We start from the raw sequence: 16,895 nt of genomic DNA, 5'->3' as shown, positions 1-16,895 counted from the left end.
GGCTGTGTTGCATGGAAGGAGGAGGCAATAACTGAGAAGAAAGGCTACTTGAGGCTCCACACTTAATCCCCCAGTGCCTCAGTTTACTCCCCTGTATAATAGGGAGAGTATTCCTATCTCTCCAGGAGTGACTGTCAGAGAGGGCAGGACAGACATATGAACACACACACAAGCAATTACTTCTCTATCCTCAGCTCAGAAAAATAACTGAAACACTGTTGGATACATTTTCATTACATGGTGCTTGGATTTACACCACTCTCGTATCCATCTGTCTTGTTTCTGGAATTCTCTGTGGCTCCAAAGGACAATGGAAACAGTGCTTAGTGGAGCCCATTAGTTTATTTCTTTTCCTTCCTGTTGAATTAGAATTATTGCTGATTAGCAGCTAAACACTTTTCATCCTTAAATTTTTTTCATCTTCAGATAGTCTCAATTGAGAGTCTTCTTTCAGACATTTACAGTAAATAAATGTGGATCTATGTTGAAGCTCTCTGCATTGGTGAGAAGTCTAACACAAGTTTAATTTCTAGTAAATGACATTCATGTGTTTAAATCTTTTCTAGTATCAGATCAGCGGGAAAAGACTACTGTATTCTGGACTTCCTTTCATATAGCATATGAGTTTGTTCTGTCAGTGAATGCTAAAAAGAAAATGTACTAAAAGCTTAAAAAAGTGTTCTATTAAGCATGTAATTCAAGACTCCTAGTGCCTTACTGACAGTATGTTTCATTTTAAACCCATACTCTTTTGAAGACCTAAGGTCTTAGGAAATGCAGAAATAAACTTTACTTCATCTCAGGTTAAACTTTCTCAGACTCAAAAAGAAAGTCTAAACTTTTAATAATAGTTAATTTATTTTTGGTGGTTTCTGTATTGATAGTATTTTTCTGTAAGCAGGATCAATCCTCCAACATCACTTGAAGGGCTTTTAAATAGTTAAAAGATTTTTAATCCTTTAGATATAGATATAGATGTAAAAATACCTGTGGATTTTGCATAATTAAAAATGAATTCTCTCTCTGCTTCTATTGTATTTACACGAATGCTGACTGGTTTTCCATCCAGTCTGCATTATTTATTTAAACATTATTTCCACTTAACTTTTTTGTCCTAGGAATCATGATTTCAGTTAGTGAAAAGGCAAAAGCTAATCAGAATTTGTTTGACTAATAAGAACTTATTAATGAGTAAATATATGCTATTTGTGCAATGATATTTTGAATCTTTGGTTCAAAAGCCACACTAGAATTATATTCCTAGAATTATCCATAAGGCAGAATTTCTTACAGTTACAATTACTATGAAAACTCCTTAATTTATCCTGTACATAATTTATCAATTTGTCTAAATTTGTTAGTGTTTTTCTGTGGCCCCAGATTTATTTATTCTTTTTTTTTTTCTCAGAGGTCTGATTACCACCCTGGTGGCTGGTTATTAGAAAAACATAGGTTTACATTTTTAGGCCCAGACTGGAGAGTGATCCTGGTCACTGATTTGTTTTTGTTCTGTCAGCATTCTTGGACTCTTCTGAACCTCGCAGTGTCCGTGTGGTGGACACACCCTTACTCCCTGAGATGGCAGGAGATGCCACACTGTTTAAGTTGATTTTCTCTTTCAAAACGTTTAAAGTGTTTTTGCTAATTAGAAATATTTAAATTCAAGTGCACTGTATCTTGTGACTTTTGTAATCCCTTTTCACTTGTATGTCTTTCCACAATAGGAATAACTTGACTGTTATCGACATGATTGGCGTGGAGGGATTTGGAGCAAGAGAGATACTGAAAGTGGGTGGAAGACTCCCTGGCACAGGAGGCTCACTGCGGTTCAAGGTGCCCGAGTCCACCCTGATGGACTGCCGTCGACGTGAGTCCGTACGCGTGGTGCCTTGACAGGGAAGGCTTGCTGCTGGGAAAGCAAGAGTGAAAGGATGCTATAAGAAGATTCTTTTTAAAATTTACAGTGAATTCCTTCTATTGATGCAAACAGTTAAAACAGGCAAACATTGTAGCATGTATAGGCTGGTACTGTTCATAATAATAGCTTTAGATATTTATTAACCCAACTCAAATAATACAGAGAAAAATAGTTTAATTGCTAAATTACCAGTATATTGTCAAATATCTCATAAATAGTACGAAGTTCTTAATTTGGTTATCATGTATGTAATCATTGAAAATCACATCAAAATGATGAATGGAGAGAAGACTAAAGGTCTGCTAACCAACAGAACTTCATGCAATAGTGGAAGTGTTCTGTATCTTTGTCATCCAATGCAGTAGACACTAGCCACATGTGACTTACTACACTGAAAGATAATAGCTAGCATGACTGAGAAAATCAATTTTATAATTTAATTTGAATTTAATTTAAATATGTAGCCATGTGTCATAATACCTGCATTATCTGATACAGTATTGTATTTAGGGGTATCCACAGTATTGTATCAGATAATGCAAATTTAGAAATTTCTAAATTATGCATGTGTTTAAATTAAATGCTTTTAATTTATTTATATCAGTTTCAAGAGCTTCCTCAGTACCAAACAACTAAATAAGAATTAAAACAAAAATCAAACAATGGATGTAAAATGTTTTTGGTAAATTCTATCTTATTTTCCTTTTTTTAATTTTGAGAACACAACTGAAAGCATTTTAGTGTTAACAGTAAGTTTCTTGTGTAGAAAGCTGGTTGGTGAAACTACTAGATAATCTATAGAGCCACTTCTATGCCTGATAGTTTTTTTTTTAAAGAAAACTATGCTAAATGAGCACCAAGTTTAAAAAGATTAGCCATTTTACGTTAAAAATTCTTCCTCAGAATATTCATTATTCCATGCATTCATTCAGTAATTTAGGGTTGACTTTGAAAGGTAGAAGTAAGGAGGAATATAAAAACTATAGAACCAGATAAAATACTAGTGCTTCTGTGGAAAAGATTGTGGATTATAACTTTGTAGGAATATTTTTAAATTGTGCTAAGTCTTCCTTTTATCAACTGCCCATATTTAATGAGTTCTCATTTATTTGCAAGGATTTATTTAACTGCATACTTCCTCTTAATGTAGTGAGCATTTGAATTGTGTTTCTAGTAATTGTGATGAATTTACATAGAAGCAAATACACTCTTAACTGGTCCCTGTTGCAGAAGTGAGTGAGGATCTCAGGGGCAAAGGCCTTTAGGGGTATCCACGTTATTTGGTTTCTGAGAAGAATAAACTTTTAACCCTAACTTTTAATAAGTAAAAGAACAAAGAAGAGACTTTCATTACATTTGGTTCCTAGACAGAGCATGTAACTTAAGAAAAATCTTGACTAATTAAGTATTTTTATTATATTCTGTTAATATAAGAGAATCTATGACTGTTCTGCAAGTTAGATAGAAGTCATGCTTTGAGCTTATTGATTTTTTGCACATTTGAATAATATAGATCATAGTTTGTTGATTCAATAAATTATTTTAAATAAATTTAGTTCATATATACTAAATATCACTTTTCGTCCTTGGTAGAACTGAAAGACAGCAAGCAAATTTTATCTATTACAAAGAACTTTAAAGTTGAGAATATTGGACCACTTCCCATAACTGTGACATCTCTGAAAATTAACGGGTATAATTGCCAAGGTTATGGATTTGAAGTGCTAGACTGTCATCAGTTTTCCCTGGCCCCAAACACATCCCGGGATATCAGCATTGTGTAAGCATTGAGTTTTAACTTTGTTTAAGTTTTGTGATGAGCTTAATAATGGGGGGGACAAAACCTTTTTCCATTAATAAAGACATCTTAAGTTGTTTTTATATAAGTACTTATCATATAAGTAAGAAATCTTGCTGCCATGGTGATTATTTTGATTTGTGCTTAAAGTGAGAACAATTAAAGTTCATAATGGTGAATCTTTTGTTATCAGGTTCACTCCAGACTTCACCTCTTCCTGGGTCATTCGTGAGCTGACCCTTGTGACTGCGGCCGACCTCGAGTTTCGCTTCACTCTCAACGTGACCCTCCCTCATCACTTGTTGCCTCTGTGTGCAGATGTGGTCCCAGGTCCCAGCTGGGAGGAATCGTTCTGGAGGCTCACAGTCTTCTGTGTCAGGTAAGCTGCTACTTTCTCCACACTCTCAGGAGAGCTGCATGAAGATGTGTAGTGCCCAGGTGCAGTCAAAGCATATGAATTGAGTGGAATTTATATTGCTTTGAGAACCTTGACATACATGAAGTAGACAAAGTAGCAACTGATAGGCTTTGAGGTAATTGTAAACTAATTGTAAGAGATTCATGGGACCCAGAAGTGTAATAAACTGTCATGCTCCATGTATGGTCATTGGCAGTCACGGTGCAAGTTAGGAATGTACCCTCATTTGCTCGGTGCAATGGCAGTTTGAGATTGAAAGACTAGAAAGACTGTTCTAGAGCTAATTAAAAGTGTCTTTAAAAATGAAACTGAAATATCAAACTCACAATATGCACATTTTTAGAAACGTTTTTTAAGAAACAGAATGATATCATACATCTTATAGAATTTCAATATCATATCTTTAGACATTATCCATCAACCATTCACTGTACTTCTATAATAAAGCTAGTCTTTTTAATGCCAGGAAGAACCATGCAATAATGAACCTCACTGCTTTCTCCCTCAGTTTGTCCCTGTTGGGTGTGATTTTAATAGCCTTCCAACAAGCCCAGTACATTCTTATGGAATTCATGAAAACAAAGCAGAGGCAAAATGCCAGCTCCTGTTCACAGCAAAGCAATAGTCCAATGGATGTAATCAGCTCCCATTCTCACAAGTAAGAATTCTTGGAGTGAGTGGGGAGGGTTTCTCACCTTTGATATATTACTCAGTTCTGATTTTCAGGTTATATAAAAATTATTTTGAGTCCACATTTGTTTTCATAAAATTTTCTCTAAGACATTGTGTGACAGTTACAACAGTTCTTTTATTATAAGTTAGATTTCATGTAAGGACGTAAGCTTATTAAACTCATGGGGCTTTAGAAGGAGGACAGATAGACCTTAATACCCACAATACCAGTTACTACAGAGAGGTAGAGTTTTATTCAGTTTGGCTTTACAGGTAAATGTTTTTCTTCCTCAATTCAGAAGCAACTGCAAGAACTTCCTCGATACCTATGGCCCCTCTGATAAAGGCAGAGGGAAAAACTGCCTTCCAGTAAGCACTCCACAAAGCAGGGTCCAGAATGCTGCAAAGAGGAGTCCAGCCACCTATGGGCATTCGCAGAAGAAGCACAAGTGCTCAGTCTACTACAGTAAACACAAAACCAGCCCATCTGTCACCAGTAGTGCCAACACTACCACTGAGGACAAACAGACATCGGCCCCGGGCAGCTCCCTGTCTGCTCCTAAAGAGGACGTGTGCACTGATGTTGTGGGTGAGAACTGGATAAACCTCAAATATGCAAGTGGCATAAATGTCAACCTGCACAAGAATTTAACCCTTCCCAAAAACTTACTGAATAAGGGAGAGAACATACTGAAAAACACAAACATTGTCAATAATACTTCTTCAGAATGCCACATGAAGGAGGGAATACAGACATGTATGTTTCCTAAGGAAACGGACATTAAAATTTCAGAAAACATAGCTGAGCTCAAGGAACGAGAGCTCTGTCCTCTGAAGACCTCTAAGAAACCACCTGAAAATCATTTGCCAAGAAATTCACCTCAATACCAGTCAGACTTGCCAGAAATTTCCAGGAAAAATAATGGTAATCTTTTCTTCCTTCTTGATGATGATTCTTTCCTGTTGGTCTCCAGTCTGTGTTTAATGGAATTTGTTCTCACCTGTAGCTTTAGTTGTCACTGTAGATGCTGAATTCTGAGTTCAGATGTGAAGTTTGAGCAAAGATACAAATGTTGAAATGCGGTATGTGAGATAAAAGTTGAGGATGAGGCACTTAGCTTTTAGAATGCCGTGGCTAAGAAGTTTACTTTTTGGTATAGAGGGATGTGAATATCATATTTTGTTGTTGGGAGAGTGTGGACACATTTTCCTAATTACTTTTCATCTTTGCTTTTCTACAAAAATTAATCATCCCATAAAATATTTCTGACTGAACAAAACTTAACAACTTTTATCTTTAACAGCTGCCACCATCTCATGTTCCCTGGCCCTAGTTCTTCTCTAATTATGTCCCTTGGTTGGAAGAAGATGGATGTTTTCTTACAGCAAATACAGTTAATGAGAATGCAAGCAAAACTGGACTAGGAAGGCTACCTACATGTAAAATTATCATTATGCTTTAGCTGATTCCTTTGGCCTTGGGTATAAGAGCCTGTGCTTATTTTTCTTGTGCATTCTGTTTTAATATGCACATTACTGTACCCCTTAAAAGTCAAATTTTGATGCTTCTTAATCTGGAAAAAAAGAACAGCTACTTGGAAAAAAACAGTTATTTGAAACATCTAAATATAAATAACTTCATATTTTTCACTCCTTACTGTTGTAGGAAAGGTACAGAAATGTGGATTGGCTAATTCCAATGAGCTTTAAGCGTTTAGTAAAAAACTGAAAATAAAATTTAAATTTCCATAAAAGGACATCGTTAATTTAAAAGAAAGCTGGAGTGCTCTGAGTGGCACGTGGCTCGGGCAGCTGCACATGCCTTCCTGGTGCACTTTGTTCCAGCCCACTGGCACCATATCCCCAGCAGCAGTGCCCATGCTGGAGGTGGACACTGGTCTGCAGGGTGGCTGCTGGCCCCTTGTCCTCTTCTCCAGGTGTGTGAGTACACCTTCCAGATGATGTGTTCACAAAGATCTTCAAATCACAGCTACCTTGTCTGAGGGTGTTTATGGCAGTGGGTGGCAGGTGGGGTGCCTATTCTACTTCTGTAGGGTCCAGACTATAAAACACCTGTGAAAAGGGTAGAATAATGGGGAGAGTCCTACTGGGCTTTCCCTTGTTTTCTGTGTCATTTAGACAAATATTGTGCACAATATTTGACATAGGCTGACTTCCCATAAACTTAGAATCATAGTCATTTGGGGGGACTGTCCCTTTGTAAGTGCCTCTCCTGTGGTTCAGTGTGTCCTTCGGAGGCCTGGATACCTGTGCCTGCAAACTGCGGTGGCTGTGGCATTGTCTGTTGGTGGGTGGGAAGGACCTGCTGCTTCATCTTATACTTTGAGGTGGTTGAGATGTAGAGATGTGGCACAGAACTGTAGTACCTGAGTGGTCAGCGGATTTCTCTCCAGAGTTAGATCATCTTTCTGGCCAGTACCTGATGTTTAATGCCCATAGTTGAGCCTAGAAGATCCTGCAATAACAGCTCAGAAAGTCCAAGTCCATAAACCATGCATTTGCTTTTATCATTGTAGACGGCAACCCTGTTTGGAATCTTAGCCTCCTGTGCAGTTTACTAGTCTGTTTATAATGTTTTAAATGGAATCAAATCCCTTGCTTATAAGTTTTCTTAAGCTGCTTTTTGACTATATCAGAAGCATGTTCAGTAGACTGTATCAGTAGTATCAGGGTGACTGTTGATCAGATCAAATAAAAGCTGACGAGAGAACTTTGGCTTTCTGTGACGGGTTCAGACCAGCAAATTCCAAGGTGCTAATTCAGTCCTGTATTTCTCTCTAGAATTAAAATGTCAGCAGGAGGTTGCTCACAGGGAAATCCATTCACTGACATGCATTTTCGTTCTTTTTTTCTATTCACAGCATTATTCTAGGAAAATAACAAAGAGGTTAAAAAGTAAACAAATTGCCTGTCATCAGTTTACAATTTAAACATTTTAAGAACTGAAAATTTGAAAAACAAGGACTGAGAAATCTAGGGGAACATAATTATAGCTTGAAGGTAGGATTTGGAGTTCTTTTTAGCCATGTCAGGGGTTTTAGGTTCCTTTGTCAAATTTTAAAGGAAAGCAGTATAATACCTGTCAGGTGGTGAACAGGCAGACATCAGGAGGAAATCCATGAAGTGTAAATAATGCTCAAAGGTAAGAAGCCACATGGATAAGAACCTTCTGAGTTTTCACTTCCAACTTTGAACATTAGTTCCTTGTTCAGTCTGACAGGTATTTTACCTTGTGAAAATCATGCCTTTTCCTTCTTAAATGGAGTCTGAAGTGAGTCTAGAAATGACTTTCTGGAGTCTGAAGATGGCTGGGGACCTCAATTTCCAGGAGTCGTTTGCTGTGTGGTCCAGCAGAATTGGGAACTGCTCTTTGCTCATTTGACACCAGTTCATGTGTTTGCCACATTCTAGCCATTTCTCCTCATGTACACAAATGTTCTGTAGAAGCAAGTCCAGCAATAAGGTTGCCTTTGGAAAGGGGGAGCGAGATGAGCTGACTCCTAAGAGTGCCAGAGGTGGTGTTTCCACCTCTCAGACCTTCCTGAGGCACCTGAAGAATTGGGCCTCCTCTTTGGAGGCTTTTTTTTTTTCCCTAAGTGTAACGTATTGTGTGAGAAGAAAATGTTCCAGGATGTACATAGCTCTGGCTCCATGCTTATCCTTGTTGTCCAGAAACAGAATTTTTTTGAATAACAGAAAATGTGTCTTATCCCTTTCCTACTCTTTCTGTTACCTCCTCTTGAGAGGCCTGCAATACATCATAAATTGAAATTCCCGTAGAAACGAAGTCTGGTGACAGATTCTTCAGGGCTCTGTTTTCACACACTTGTTTTTTGGCATCAACCTGTCAAACAACCGTGAAACAGCTAAATTTTTCAAACATCTGTTACATGTTCCAGGTCTCTTGATCATCTGTCAAGAGTAGGGCTTTATGTGTAATGCAAACAATCTTTTAGATATGTCTCTTTCTAAATGTTTATAACTACTATTTTTAAAATTATATTATCAAAATAATACAGACTTAGCATTAAGGTTAAAGACAAACTGCTGCTGGGCTTAGCACTACAAAAGAGGATTAGCTAACAGATTATTCCTTTCTGTGTATAATAATGTACAGAATAATATTAAGTTTAATAATATCCTGATTTAATAATACCCTTGAAATTAACAGCACATGAGAGTTTCCAGTGAATTAGATACCTCCAAAATTTCTGAAATGCTATTATTTGAAAACAATTTTTAAAACCTCATTTACTTACAGATATTAAGCACATGATCTGAAATGAAGCTCTAGCCATTGACACAAAATATACCGTATGATTAGATTTGATACAAAAAAAACATTAAGCAGGATTCTGGCTGTTCACTTGTTCCTTGTTCTACTTACTTTTTAACTTTGTGGCTCAAATACTCTGTGAGATAAATGTAAGAAGGTTGTATAATACTGTTAAGTAAGCAAACTTGATAGGATGATATCGATTGGCTCCGTTTTTAAAATGAAGTGTCTACTCACGGTATTTCTGAATTCTTCAATACAGTCATGGTAGAATTTCTCAAAGACTTTATGAAGAGCCTGTTACAAGAATTCACTTGATTGTCCTCACTCTTGGGCCCACAGAGGACATTGCTAATATTCTGAGTATCTGTGCTTTACCACTTATTTGGAATAGTTTAGTGTTAGATAGTACATTTGGATCCTTCCTGAGAAACTTTGATGACATACTTTTAATGCTGTCCTTGACCTGAAGGAAACTTCAGGAAACCCATTTTCTCATGAATTATGACTGGGAACATAATGGCAAATTTTTTTGGAGAGAATAACTGTATCCTGCTTCATACTTACTGTTTCTAGAATCCCAAGTCATGCCTTTATTTATGATTTCTTCTTCTGTTTCAGACATTATCTGTCTTGCTCTTGCCCATTTCCATTCCTCCTTCATTGTGATGGGAAATTTCCTCTGTGGAAGCCTAACACCCAATTTATGCTCTAGGAGTTGCTTCCCTGGCAGCATTTTTATAGTTCTGTAATAATTATGTGATCTTCTGTTAACAAAACAAAAGTATGTTTACCTTGTATTACGTTATTTTTTTTTTGGTATCGTTAATGTACAATTACTTGAACAACATTATGGTTACTAGACTCCCCGCATTATCAAGTCCCCACCACATACCCCATTACAGTCGCTGTCCATCAGAGTAGTAAGATGCTATAGAATCATTACTTGTCTTCTCTGTGTTATACTGCCTTCCCGGTATCCACCCCGTGCTACATTATGTGTGTTAATTACAATGCCCCCTTTTCCCCTTTATCCCTCTCTTCCTACCCATCCTCTCCATTCCCTTTCCCTTTGGTAACTGTTAGTCCATTCTTGGGTTCTGTGAGTCTGCTACTGTTTTGTTCCTTCAGTTCTTTCTTTGTTCTTAAACTCCACAGATGAGTGAAATCATTTGATACTTGTCTTTCTCCACCTGGCTTATTTCACTGAGCATAATACCCTCTAGCTCTATCCATGTTGTTGCAAATGGTAGGATTTGTTTTCTTCTTATGGCTGAATCATATTCCATTGTGTTTATGTACCACATCTTCTTTATCCATTCATCTACTGATGGACACTTAGGTTGCTTCCATTTCTTGGCTATTGTAAATAGTGCTGTGACAAACATAGGGTGCATATGTCTTTTTGAAACTGGGCTGCTGCATTCTCAGGGTAAATTCCTAGGAGTGGAATTCCTGGGTCAAATGGTATTTCTATTTTGAGTTTTTGGGGAACCTCCATACTGCTTTCTACATTGTTGAACTAGTTTACATTCCTACCAGCAGTGTAGGAGGGTTTCCCTTTCTCCACATCCTTGCCAACATTTGTAGTTGTTTGTCTTTTGGATGTTGGCCATCCTAACTGGTGTGAGGTGATATCTCATTGTGGTTTTAATTTGCATGTCTCTGATGATTAGTGATTTGGAACATCTTTTCATGTGCCTGTTGACCATGTGAATTTCTTCTTTGGAGAAGTGTCTGTTCAGCTCCTTTGCCCATTTTTTAATTGGCTTATTTGCTTTTTGTTTGTTGAGGTGCGTGAGCTCTTTATATATTTTGGATGTCAACCCCTTATTGGATATGTCATTTATGAATATATTCTCCCATACTGTAGGATGTCTTTTTGTTCTACTGATGGTGTCCTTTGCCATACAGAAGCTTTTCAGCTTGATATAGTCCCTTTTCATTTTTGCATTTGTTTCCCTTGCCCGGGGAAATATGTTCATGAACAAGTTGCTCATGTTTATGTCCAAGAGATTTTTGCCTATGTTTTTTTCTAAGAATTTTATGGTTTCATGCCTTACATTCAGGTCTTTGATCCATTTTGAGTTTACTGTTGTGTATGAGGTTAGATAATAATCCAGTTTCATTGTCTTGCATGTAGCAGTCCAGTTTTGCCAACACCAGCTGTTGAAGAGGCTGTCATTTCCCCATTTTATGTCCATGGCTCCTTTATCGTGTATTAATTGACCATACATGCTTGGGTTAATATCTGGACTCTCTATTCTGTTCCACTGGTCTGTGGCTCTGTTCTTTTGCCAGTATCAAATTATCTTGATTACCGTGGCTTTGTAGTAGAGCTTGAAGTTGGGGAGTGAGATCTCCCGTGCTTTATTCTTCCTTCTCCAGATTGCTTTGGCTATTCGGGGTCTTTTGTCATTCCATATGAATTTTATAACTATTTGCTCTAGTTCATTGAAGAATGCTGTTGGTATTTTTATAGGAATTGCATTGAATCTGTAGATTGCTTTAGGCAGGATGGCCATTTTGACAATATTAATTCTTCCTATCCATGAGCATGGGATGTGTTTCCATTTGTTGGTTTCTTCTTTAGTTTCTCTCATAAGTGTCTTGTAGTTTTCAGAATATAAGTCTTTCACTTCCTTGGTTAGGTTTATTCCTAGGTATTTTATTTTTTTTGATGCAATTGTGAATGGGATTCTTTTCCTGGTTTCTCTTTCTGCTAGTTCATCATTAGTGTATAGGAATGCAACAGATTTCTGTGTATAAATTTTGTATCCCACAACTTTGCTGAATTCAGATATTCGATCTAGTAGTTTTGGAGTAGATTCTTTAGGGTTTTTTTTATGTACACTATCATGTCATCTGCAAACAGGGACAGTTTGACTTCTTCCTTGCCAGTCTGGATGCCTTTTATTTCTTTGTGTTGTCTAATTGCTGTGGCTAGGACCTCCCGTACTATGTTGAATAACAGTGGGGAGAGTGGGCATCCTTGTCTTGTTCCCAATCTTAAAGGAAAAGGTTTCAGCTTATCGCTGTTAAGCATAATGTTGGCTGTGGGTTTGTCATATATGGCCTTTATTATGCTGAGGTGCTTGCCCTCTATGCCCATTTTGTTGAGAGTTTTTATCATGACTGGATGTTGAATTTTGTCGAATGCTTTTCAGCATATATGGAGATGATCATGTGGTTTTTGTCCTTCTTTTTGTTGATGTGGTGGATGATGTTGATGGATTTTCGAATGTTGTACCATCCTTGCATCCCTGGAATAAATCCTACTTGATCATGATGGATGATCTTTTTGATGTATTTTTGAATTCAGTTTTCTAATATTTTGTTGAGTATTTTTGCATCAGTGTTCATGAGGGATATTGATCTGTAATTTTCTTTTTTTGTGGTGTCTTTGTCTGGTTTTGGTATTAGAGTGATCCAGGCCTCAGAATGAGTTTGGAAGTATTCCTTCCTCTTCTATTTTTTGGAAAACTTTAAGAAGAATGGGTATTAGGTCTTTACTAAATGTTTGATAAAATTCACCGGTGAAGCCATCTGGTCCAGGAGTTTTTTTCTTAGTTAGTTTTTTGATTACCAGTTTGATTTCATTGCTGGTAATTGGTCTGTTCAGATTTTCTGTTTCTTCCTTGGTCAGCCTTGGAAGGTTGTATTTTTCTAGAAAGTTGTCCATTTCTTCTAGGTTATCCAGTTTGTTAGCATATAATTTTTCATAGTATTCTCTAATAATTCTGTGTATTTCTGTGGTGTCTGTAGTGATTTTTCCTTTCTCATTCTGATTCTGTTTATGGGTGTAGACTCTCTTTTTTTCTTGGTAAGTCTGGCTAGGGGTTTATCTCTTTTGTTTATTTTCTCGAAGAATCAGCTCTTGCTTTCATTGATTCTTTCTATTGTTTTATTCTTCTTGATTTTATTTGATTCTGCTCTAATCTTTATTATGTCCCTCCTTCTACTGACTTTGGGCCTCATTTGTTCTTCTTTTTCTAGTTTCATTAATTGTCAGTTTAGACTGCTTATATGGGATTGTTCTTCTTTCCTGAGGTAGGCCTGTATTGCAATATACTTTCCTCTTAGCATGGCCTTTGCTGTGTCCCACAGATTTTGTGGTGTTGAATTATTGTTGTCATTTGTCTCCATATATTGCTTGATCTGTTTTTATTTGGTCATTGATCCATTGGTTATTTAGGAGCATGTTGTGAATCCTCCATGTGTTTTTTGAATTTTTCATTTTCTTTGCATAATTTATTTCTAGTTTCATACCTTTGTGATTTGAGAAATTGGTACAATTTCAGTCTTTGAATTTACTGAGGCTCTTTTTGTGGCCTAGTATATGATCTATTCTTGAAAATTTTCTATGTGCACTTGAGAAGAATGTGTGTTCTGCTGCTTTTGGGTGTAGAATTCTGTAGAGGTCTGTTAGGTCCATCTGCTCTAGTGTGTTGTTCAGTGCCTCTGTCTCCTTACTTATTTTCTGTCTGGTTGATCTGTCCTTTGTAGTGAGTGGAGTGTTGAAGTCTAGAATGAATTCATTGCATTGTATTTCCCCTTCTAGTTCTGTTAGTACTTGTTTCACATATGTAGTCATTCCTGTGTTGGGAACATAGACATTTATAATGGTTTTATCTTCTTGTTGGATTGACCCCTTTATCATTATGTAATGTCCTTCTTTGTCTCTTGTGACTTTCTTTGTTTTGAAGTCTGTTATGTCTGATACAAGTACTGTAACTCCTGCTTTTTTCTCCCTATTAGTTGCATGAAATATCTTTTTTCCATCCCTTCACCTTTAGTCTGTGTATGTCTTTGGTTTTAAAGTGAGTCTCTTCTAGGGAGCATATAGATGGGTCTTGTTTTGTTATCCATTCAGTGACTCTATGTCTTTTGGTTGGTTCATTCAGTCCATTTACATTTAGGATGATTATCGATAGGTATGTACTTATTGCCATTGCAGGCTTTAGATTCGTGATTACCAAAGGTTCCAGGTTAACTTCCTTGCTATCTAAGAGTCTAACTTAACTCACTTAATATGCTGTTACAAACACAATCTAAAGGTTCTTTTTTTCCACCTCTTTTTCTTCCTCCTCCATTCTTTATATATTAGATATCATATTCTGTACTCTTTGTCTATCCCTTGATTGACTTTGGGGATAGTTAATTTAATTTTGCACTTGTTTAGTAATTAGCTGTTCTATTTTCTTTACTGTGCTTTTATTACCTCTGGTGACAGCTATTAAACCTTAGGAACACTTCATCTATAGCAGTCCCTCGAAAATGGACTGTAGAGATGGTTTGTGGGAGGTAAATTCTCTCAGCTTTTGCTTATCTGGAAATTGTTTAATCCCTCCTTCAAATTTAAATGATAATCTTGCCGGATAAAGTAATCTTGATTTGAGGCCCTTCTGCTTCATTGCATTAAATACATCATGCCACTCCCTTCTGGCCTGTAAGATTTCTGCTGAGAAGTCTGGTGTTAGCCTGATGGATTTTCCTTTGTATGTGATCTTATTTCTGTCTCTGGCTGCTTTTAACAGTCTGTCCTTGTCTTTGATCCTTGCCATTTTAATTATTACATGTCTTGGTGTTATCTTCCTTGGGTCCCTTGTGTTGGGAGATCTGTGGATCTCCATGGCTTGAGAGACTATCTCCTTCCCCAGATTGGGGAAGTTTTCAGCAACTACCTCCTCAAAGACACTTTCTATCCCTTTCTCTCTCTCTTCTTCTTCTGGTACCCCTATAATGCGAATATTGTTCCTTTGGATTGGTCACACAGTTCTCTCAATATTCTTTCATTCTTAGAGATCCTTTTTTCTCTGTTTCTCAGCTTCTTTGTATTCTTCTCTGGTTTCTATTTCATTTATCATCTCCACTGTATCCAACCTGCTTTTAATACCCTCCATTGTGCTCTTCAACGATTGGATCTCCGACTGGAATTCATTCCTGAGTTCTTGAATATCTTTCCGTACCTCCATTAGCATGTTAATGATTTTTATTTTGAACCCCCTTTCAGGAAGAGTCATGAGGTTCATGTCATCTTTCTCAGGGGTTATATTAATTTTACTCTGTACCAGGTTCCTTTGGTGTTTCATGTTTGTATATGGCGCCCTCTAGTGTCCAGAAGCTGTAATCTCTGGAGCTGCTCAGCCCCTGAAGCAATGTCGGGGGTTGCAGGGGCGCGGTACTGGTGCCTGGGGGGAGGAAAGAGCTCTTTCGTGCTTCCCAGCTGCTGTGCCTGTCTCCACTGCCTGAACCAGTGTGCCAAGCACACAGGTATAATAAGCTTTTGTCCCAGAGCAGGCAGATATGGATCCCTGCTTCCACAAGCAGCTGGAATCTCAGTCTCTCCAGGAATTCTGCCTGTCTTAGTTTTCCAACCCCCTAAACATGAGAGTACCATGAAAGCACCATGAATTGTAGGTTTGTGCTCCCAGAGCAGATTTCTGGAGCTAGGTATTCAGCAGTCCCAAGCCTTCCACTCCCTCCCTGCTCTGTTTGTCTTCCTCCTGCTGGTGAGCTGGGGTGGGGGAAGGGCTTGGGTCCCGCGGAGCCACAGCTCTGGTATGTCACCCCGTTCCGTGAGGTCTGCTCTTTTCTCCAGGTGTGTGCAGTCTGATGCCATCCTCTTTCCTGTTGATCTCTCAGGATTAGTTATATTAATTATATTTTCGTATTATATGCGATTTTAGGAGGAAGCCTCTGTGCCACCTCTCACGCTGCCATCTTTAATCCAACTTCCAGGCATTCCTTTTAAAGGATGGATACTTTTCCATTGTATGTACATCACATGTTGTTTATCCATTCATCTATCCATGGACATTCTGTTTGTTTCTCTCTCTTGGCTATTATGAATAATCCCGCTGTGGATAATGGTATACCCCCACCTTTTTTTTACCTTTACCTATTTTATAGAATTCTTAATATAAGTGTATTTTCACCTGTAAATAAATTTCTAGAGCATTGTGGATATCAAAAACAGTCCTTAAGTCTCAGTGTCATTAAATCAAACAAGATTGTTTGGGGAAAGAAAGAGGTTTAACCATAGGGAACATGAATGGAAATAGTTAGCTAGAAATTGAATCATTTTTATTTATTCAAGGGAATAACCAGCAAGTGCCTGTCAAGAGTGAAATAGACAATTGTGAAACTTTGAAAAAGGTTGACACAAAGTCTTCAGAAAAGAAGATTCACAAAGCATCTAAAGAAGACATAAGTTCTGAGAAACAGGACATACCTTCAGTTGAGGTCTGTATTCTTTTTTTTTTCCTTATTGAAAAGGGCAAAACCAATTTTTAGGCATAGAGTGCAAATTGCTGTATAATAACTGTACATATACATTTAATACTTTTTAAAGAGATGGTTATCATGCATTTAAATCATATTAAGAAATGGTGAGTTTGATGTATTTAGAAAATTTTATTTATCTTCTGATTATAGGGGAGATATTAAAATACTTTACAGTAATATCAAGTAGCTTTTACTCTCAAGAGAAGCTGTTCTTAAGCAAATGGGTTCTTTCCTGGGTAAAGATGGTGGATTAGAACCATATCACATATTCCTTCTCTCCATTTGTTACCCACCATCCATTTTCGGGCATAGTCTTACTGAGATGGAAGCATGAACCACATCCACAGGAGAGGTTTGCCTTTCTGGGTCAGGTGAGTGGGCCCTAGTACAACAGAAACCCAGAAGAGAGAGCAGAGGTACACTCTGGCTAGCTCTTTCCTTTCTCACCAGTATTGGCTGCTGGAAAGCAGAATACATCCCTATTCTCATAGGGATAATCAAACAG

General features: G+C 37.5%; 1 protein-coding gene across 6 annotated transcripts in view; it reads left to right on the top strand.

The window, feature by feature from the left end:
- TMEM131L (transmembrane 131 like) overlaps window positions 1-16,895 on the top strand; it is a 157,708-nt gene that overhangs the window by 111,145 nt on the left and 29,668 nt on the right. For 4 of the 6 annotated variants that reach the window (XM_073232560.1, XM_073232559.1, XM_073232565.1 and 1 more), the window contains 6 exons: window positions 1,725-1,867; window positions 3,512-3,698; window positions 3,910-4,095; window positions 4,643-4,792; window positions 5,106-5,731; window positions 16,203-16,348. In XM_073232560.1, the coding sequence (XP_073088661.1) occupies window positions 1,725-1,867; window positions 3,512-3,698; window positions 3,910-4,095; window positions 4,643-4,792; window positions 5,106-5,731; window positions 16,203-16,348 (1,438 nt within the window). The remainder of the gene's footprint in view (window positions 1-1,724; window positions 1,868-3,511; window positions 3,699-3,909; window positions 4,096-4,642; window positions 4,793-5,105; window positions 5,732-16,202; window positions 16,349-16,895) is intronic. The other 2 variants (XM_073232563.1, XM_073232562.1) reach the window with 2 other exon arrangements.

This window comes from Manis javanica, chromosome 3, assembly GCF_040802235.1.
Source record: "Manis javanica isolate MJ-LG chromosome 3, MJ_LKY, whole genome shotgun sequence".
In the NCBI taxonomy this organism is placed as follows: domain Eukaryota; kingdom Metazoa; phylum Chordata; class Mammalia; order Pholidota; family Manidae; genus Manis; species Manis javanica.
Note: the sequence above shows the minus strand (reverse complement) of the source record. Positions and strands in the feature narration are given on the sequence as shown.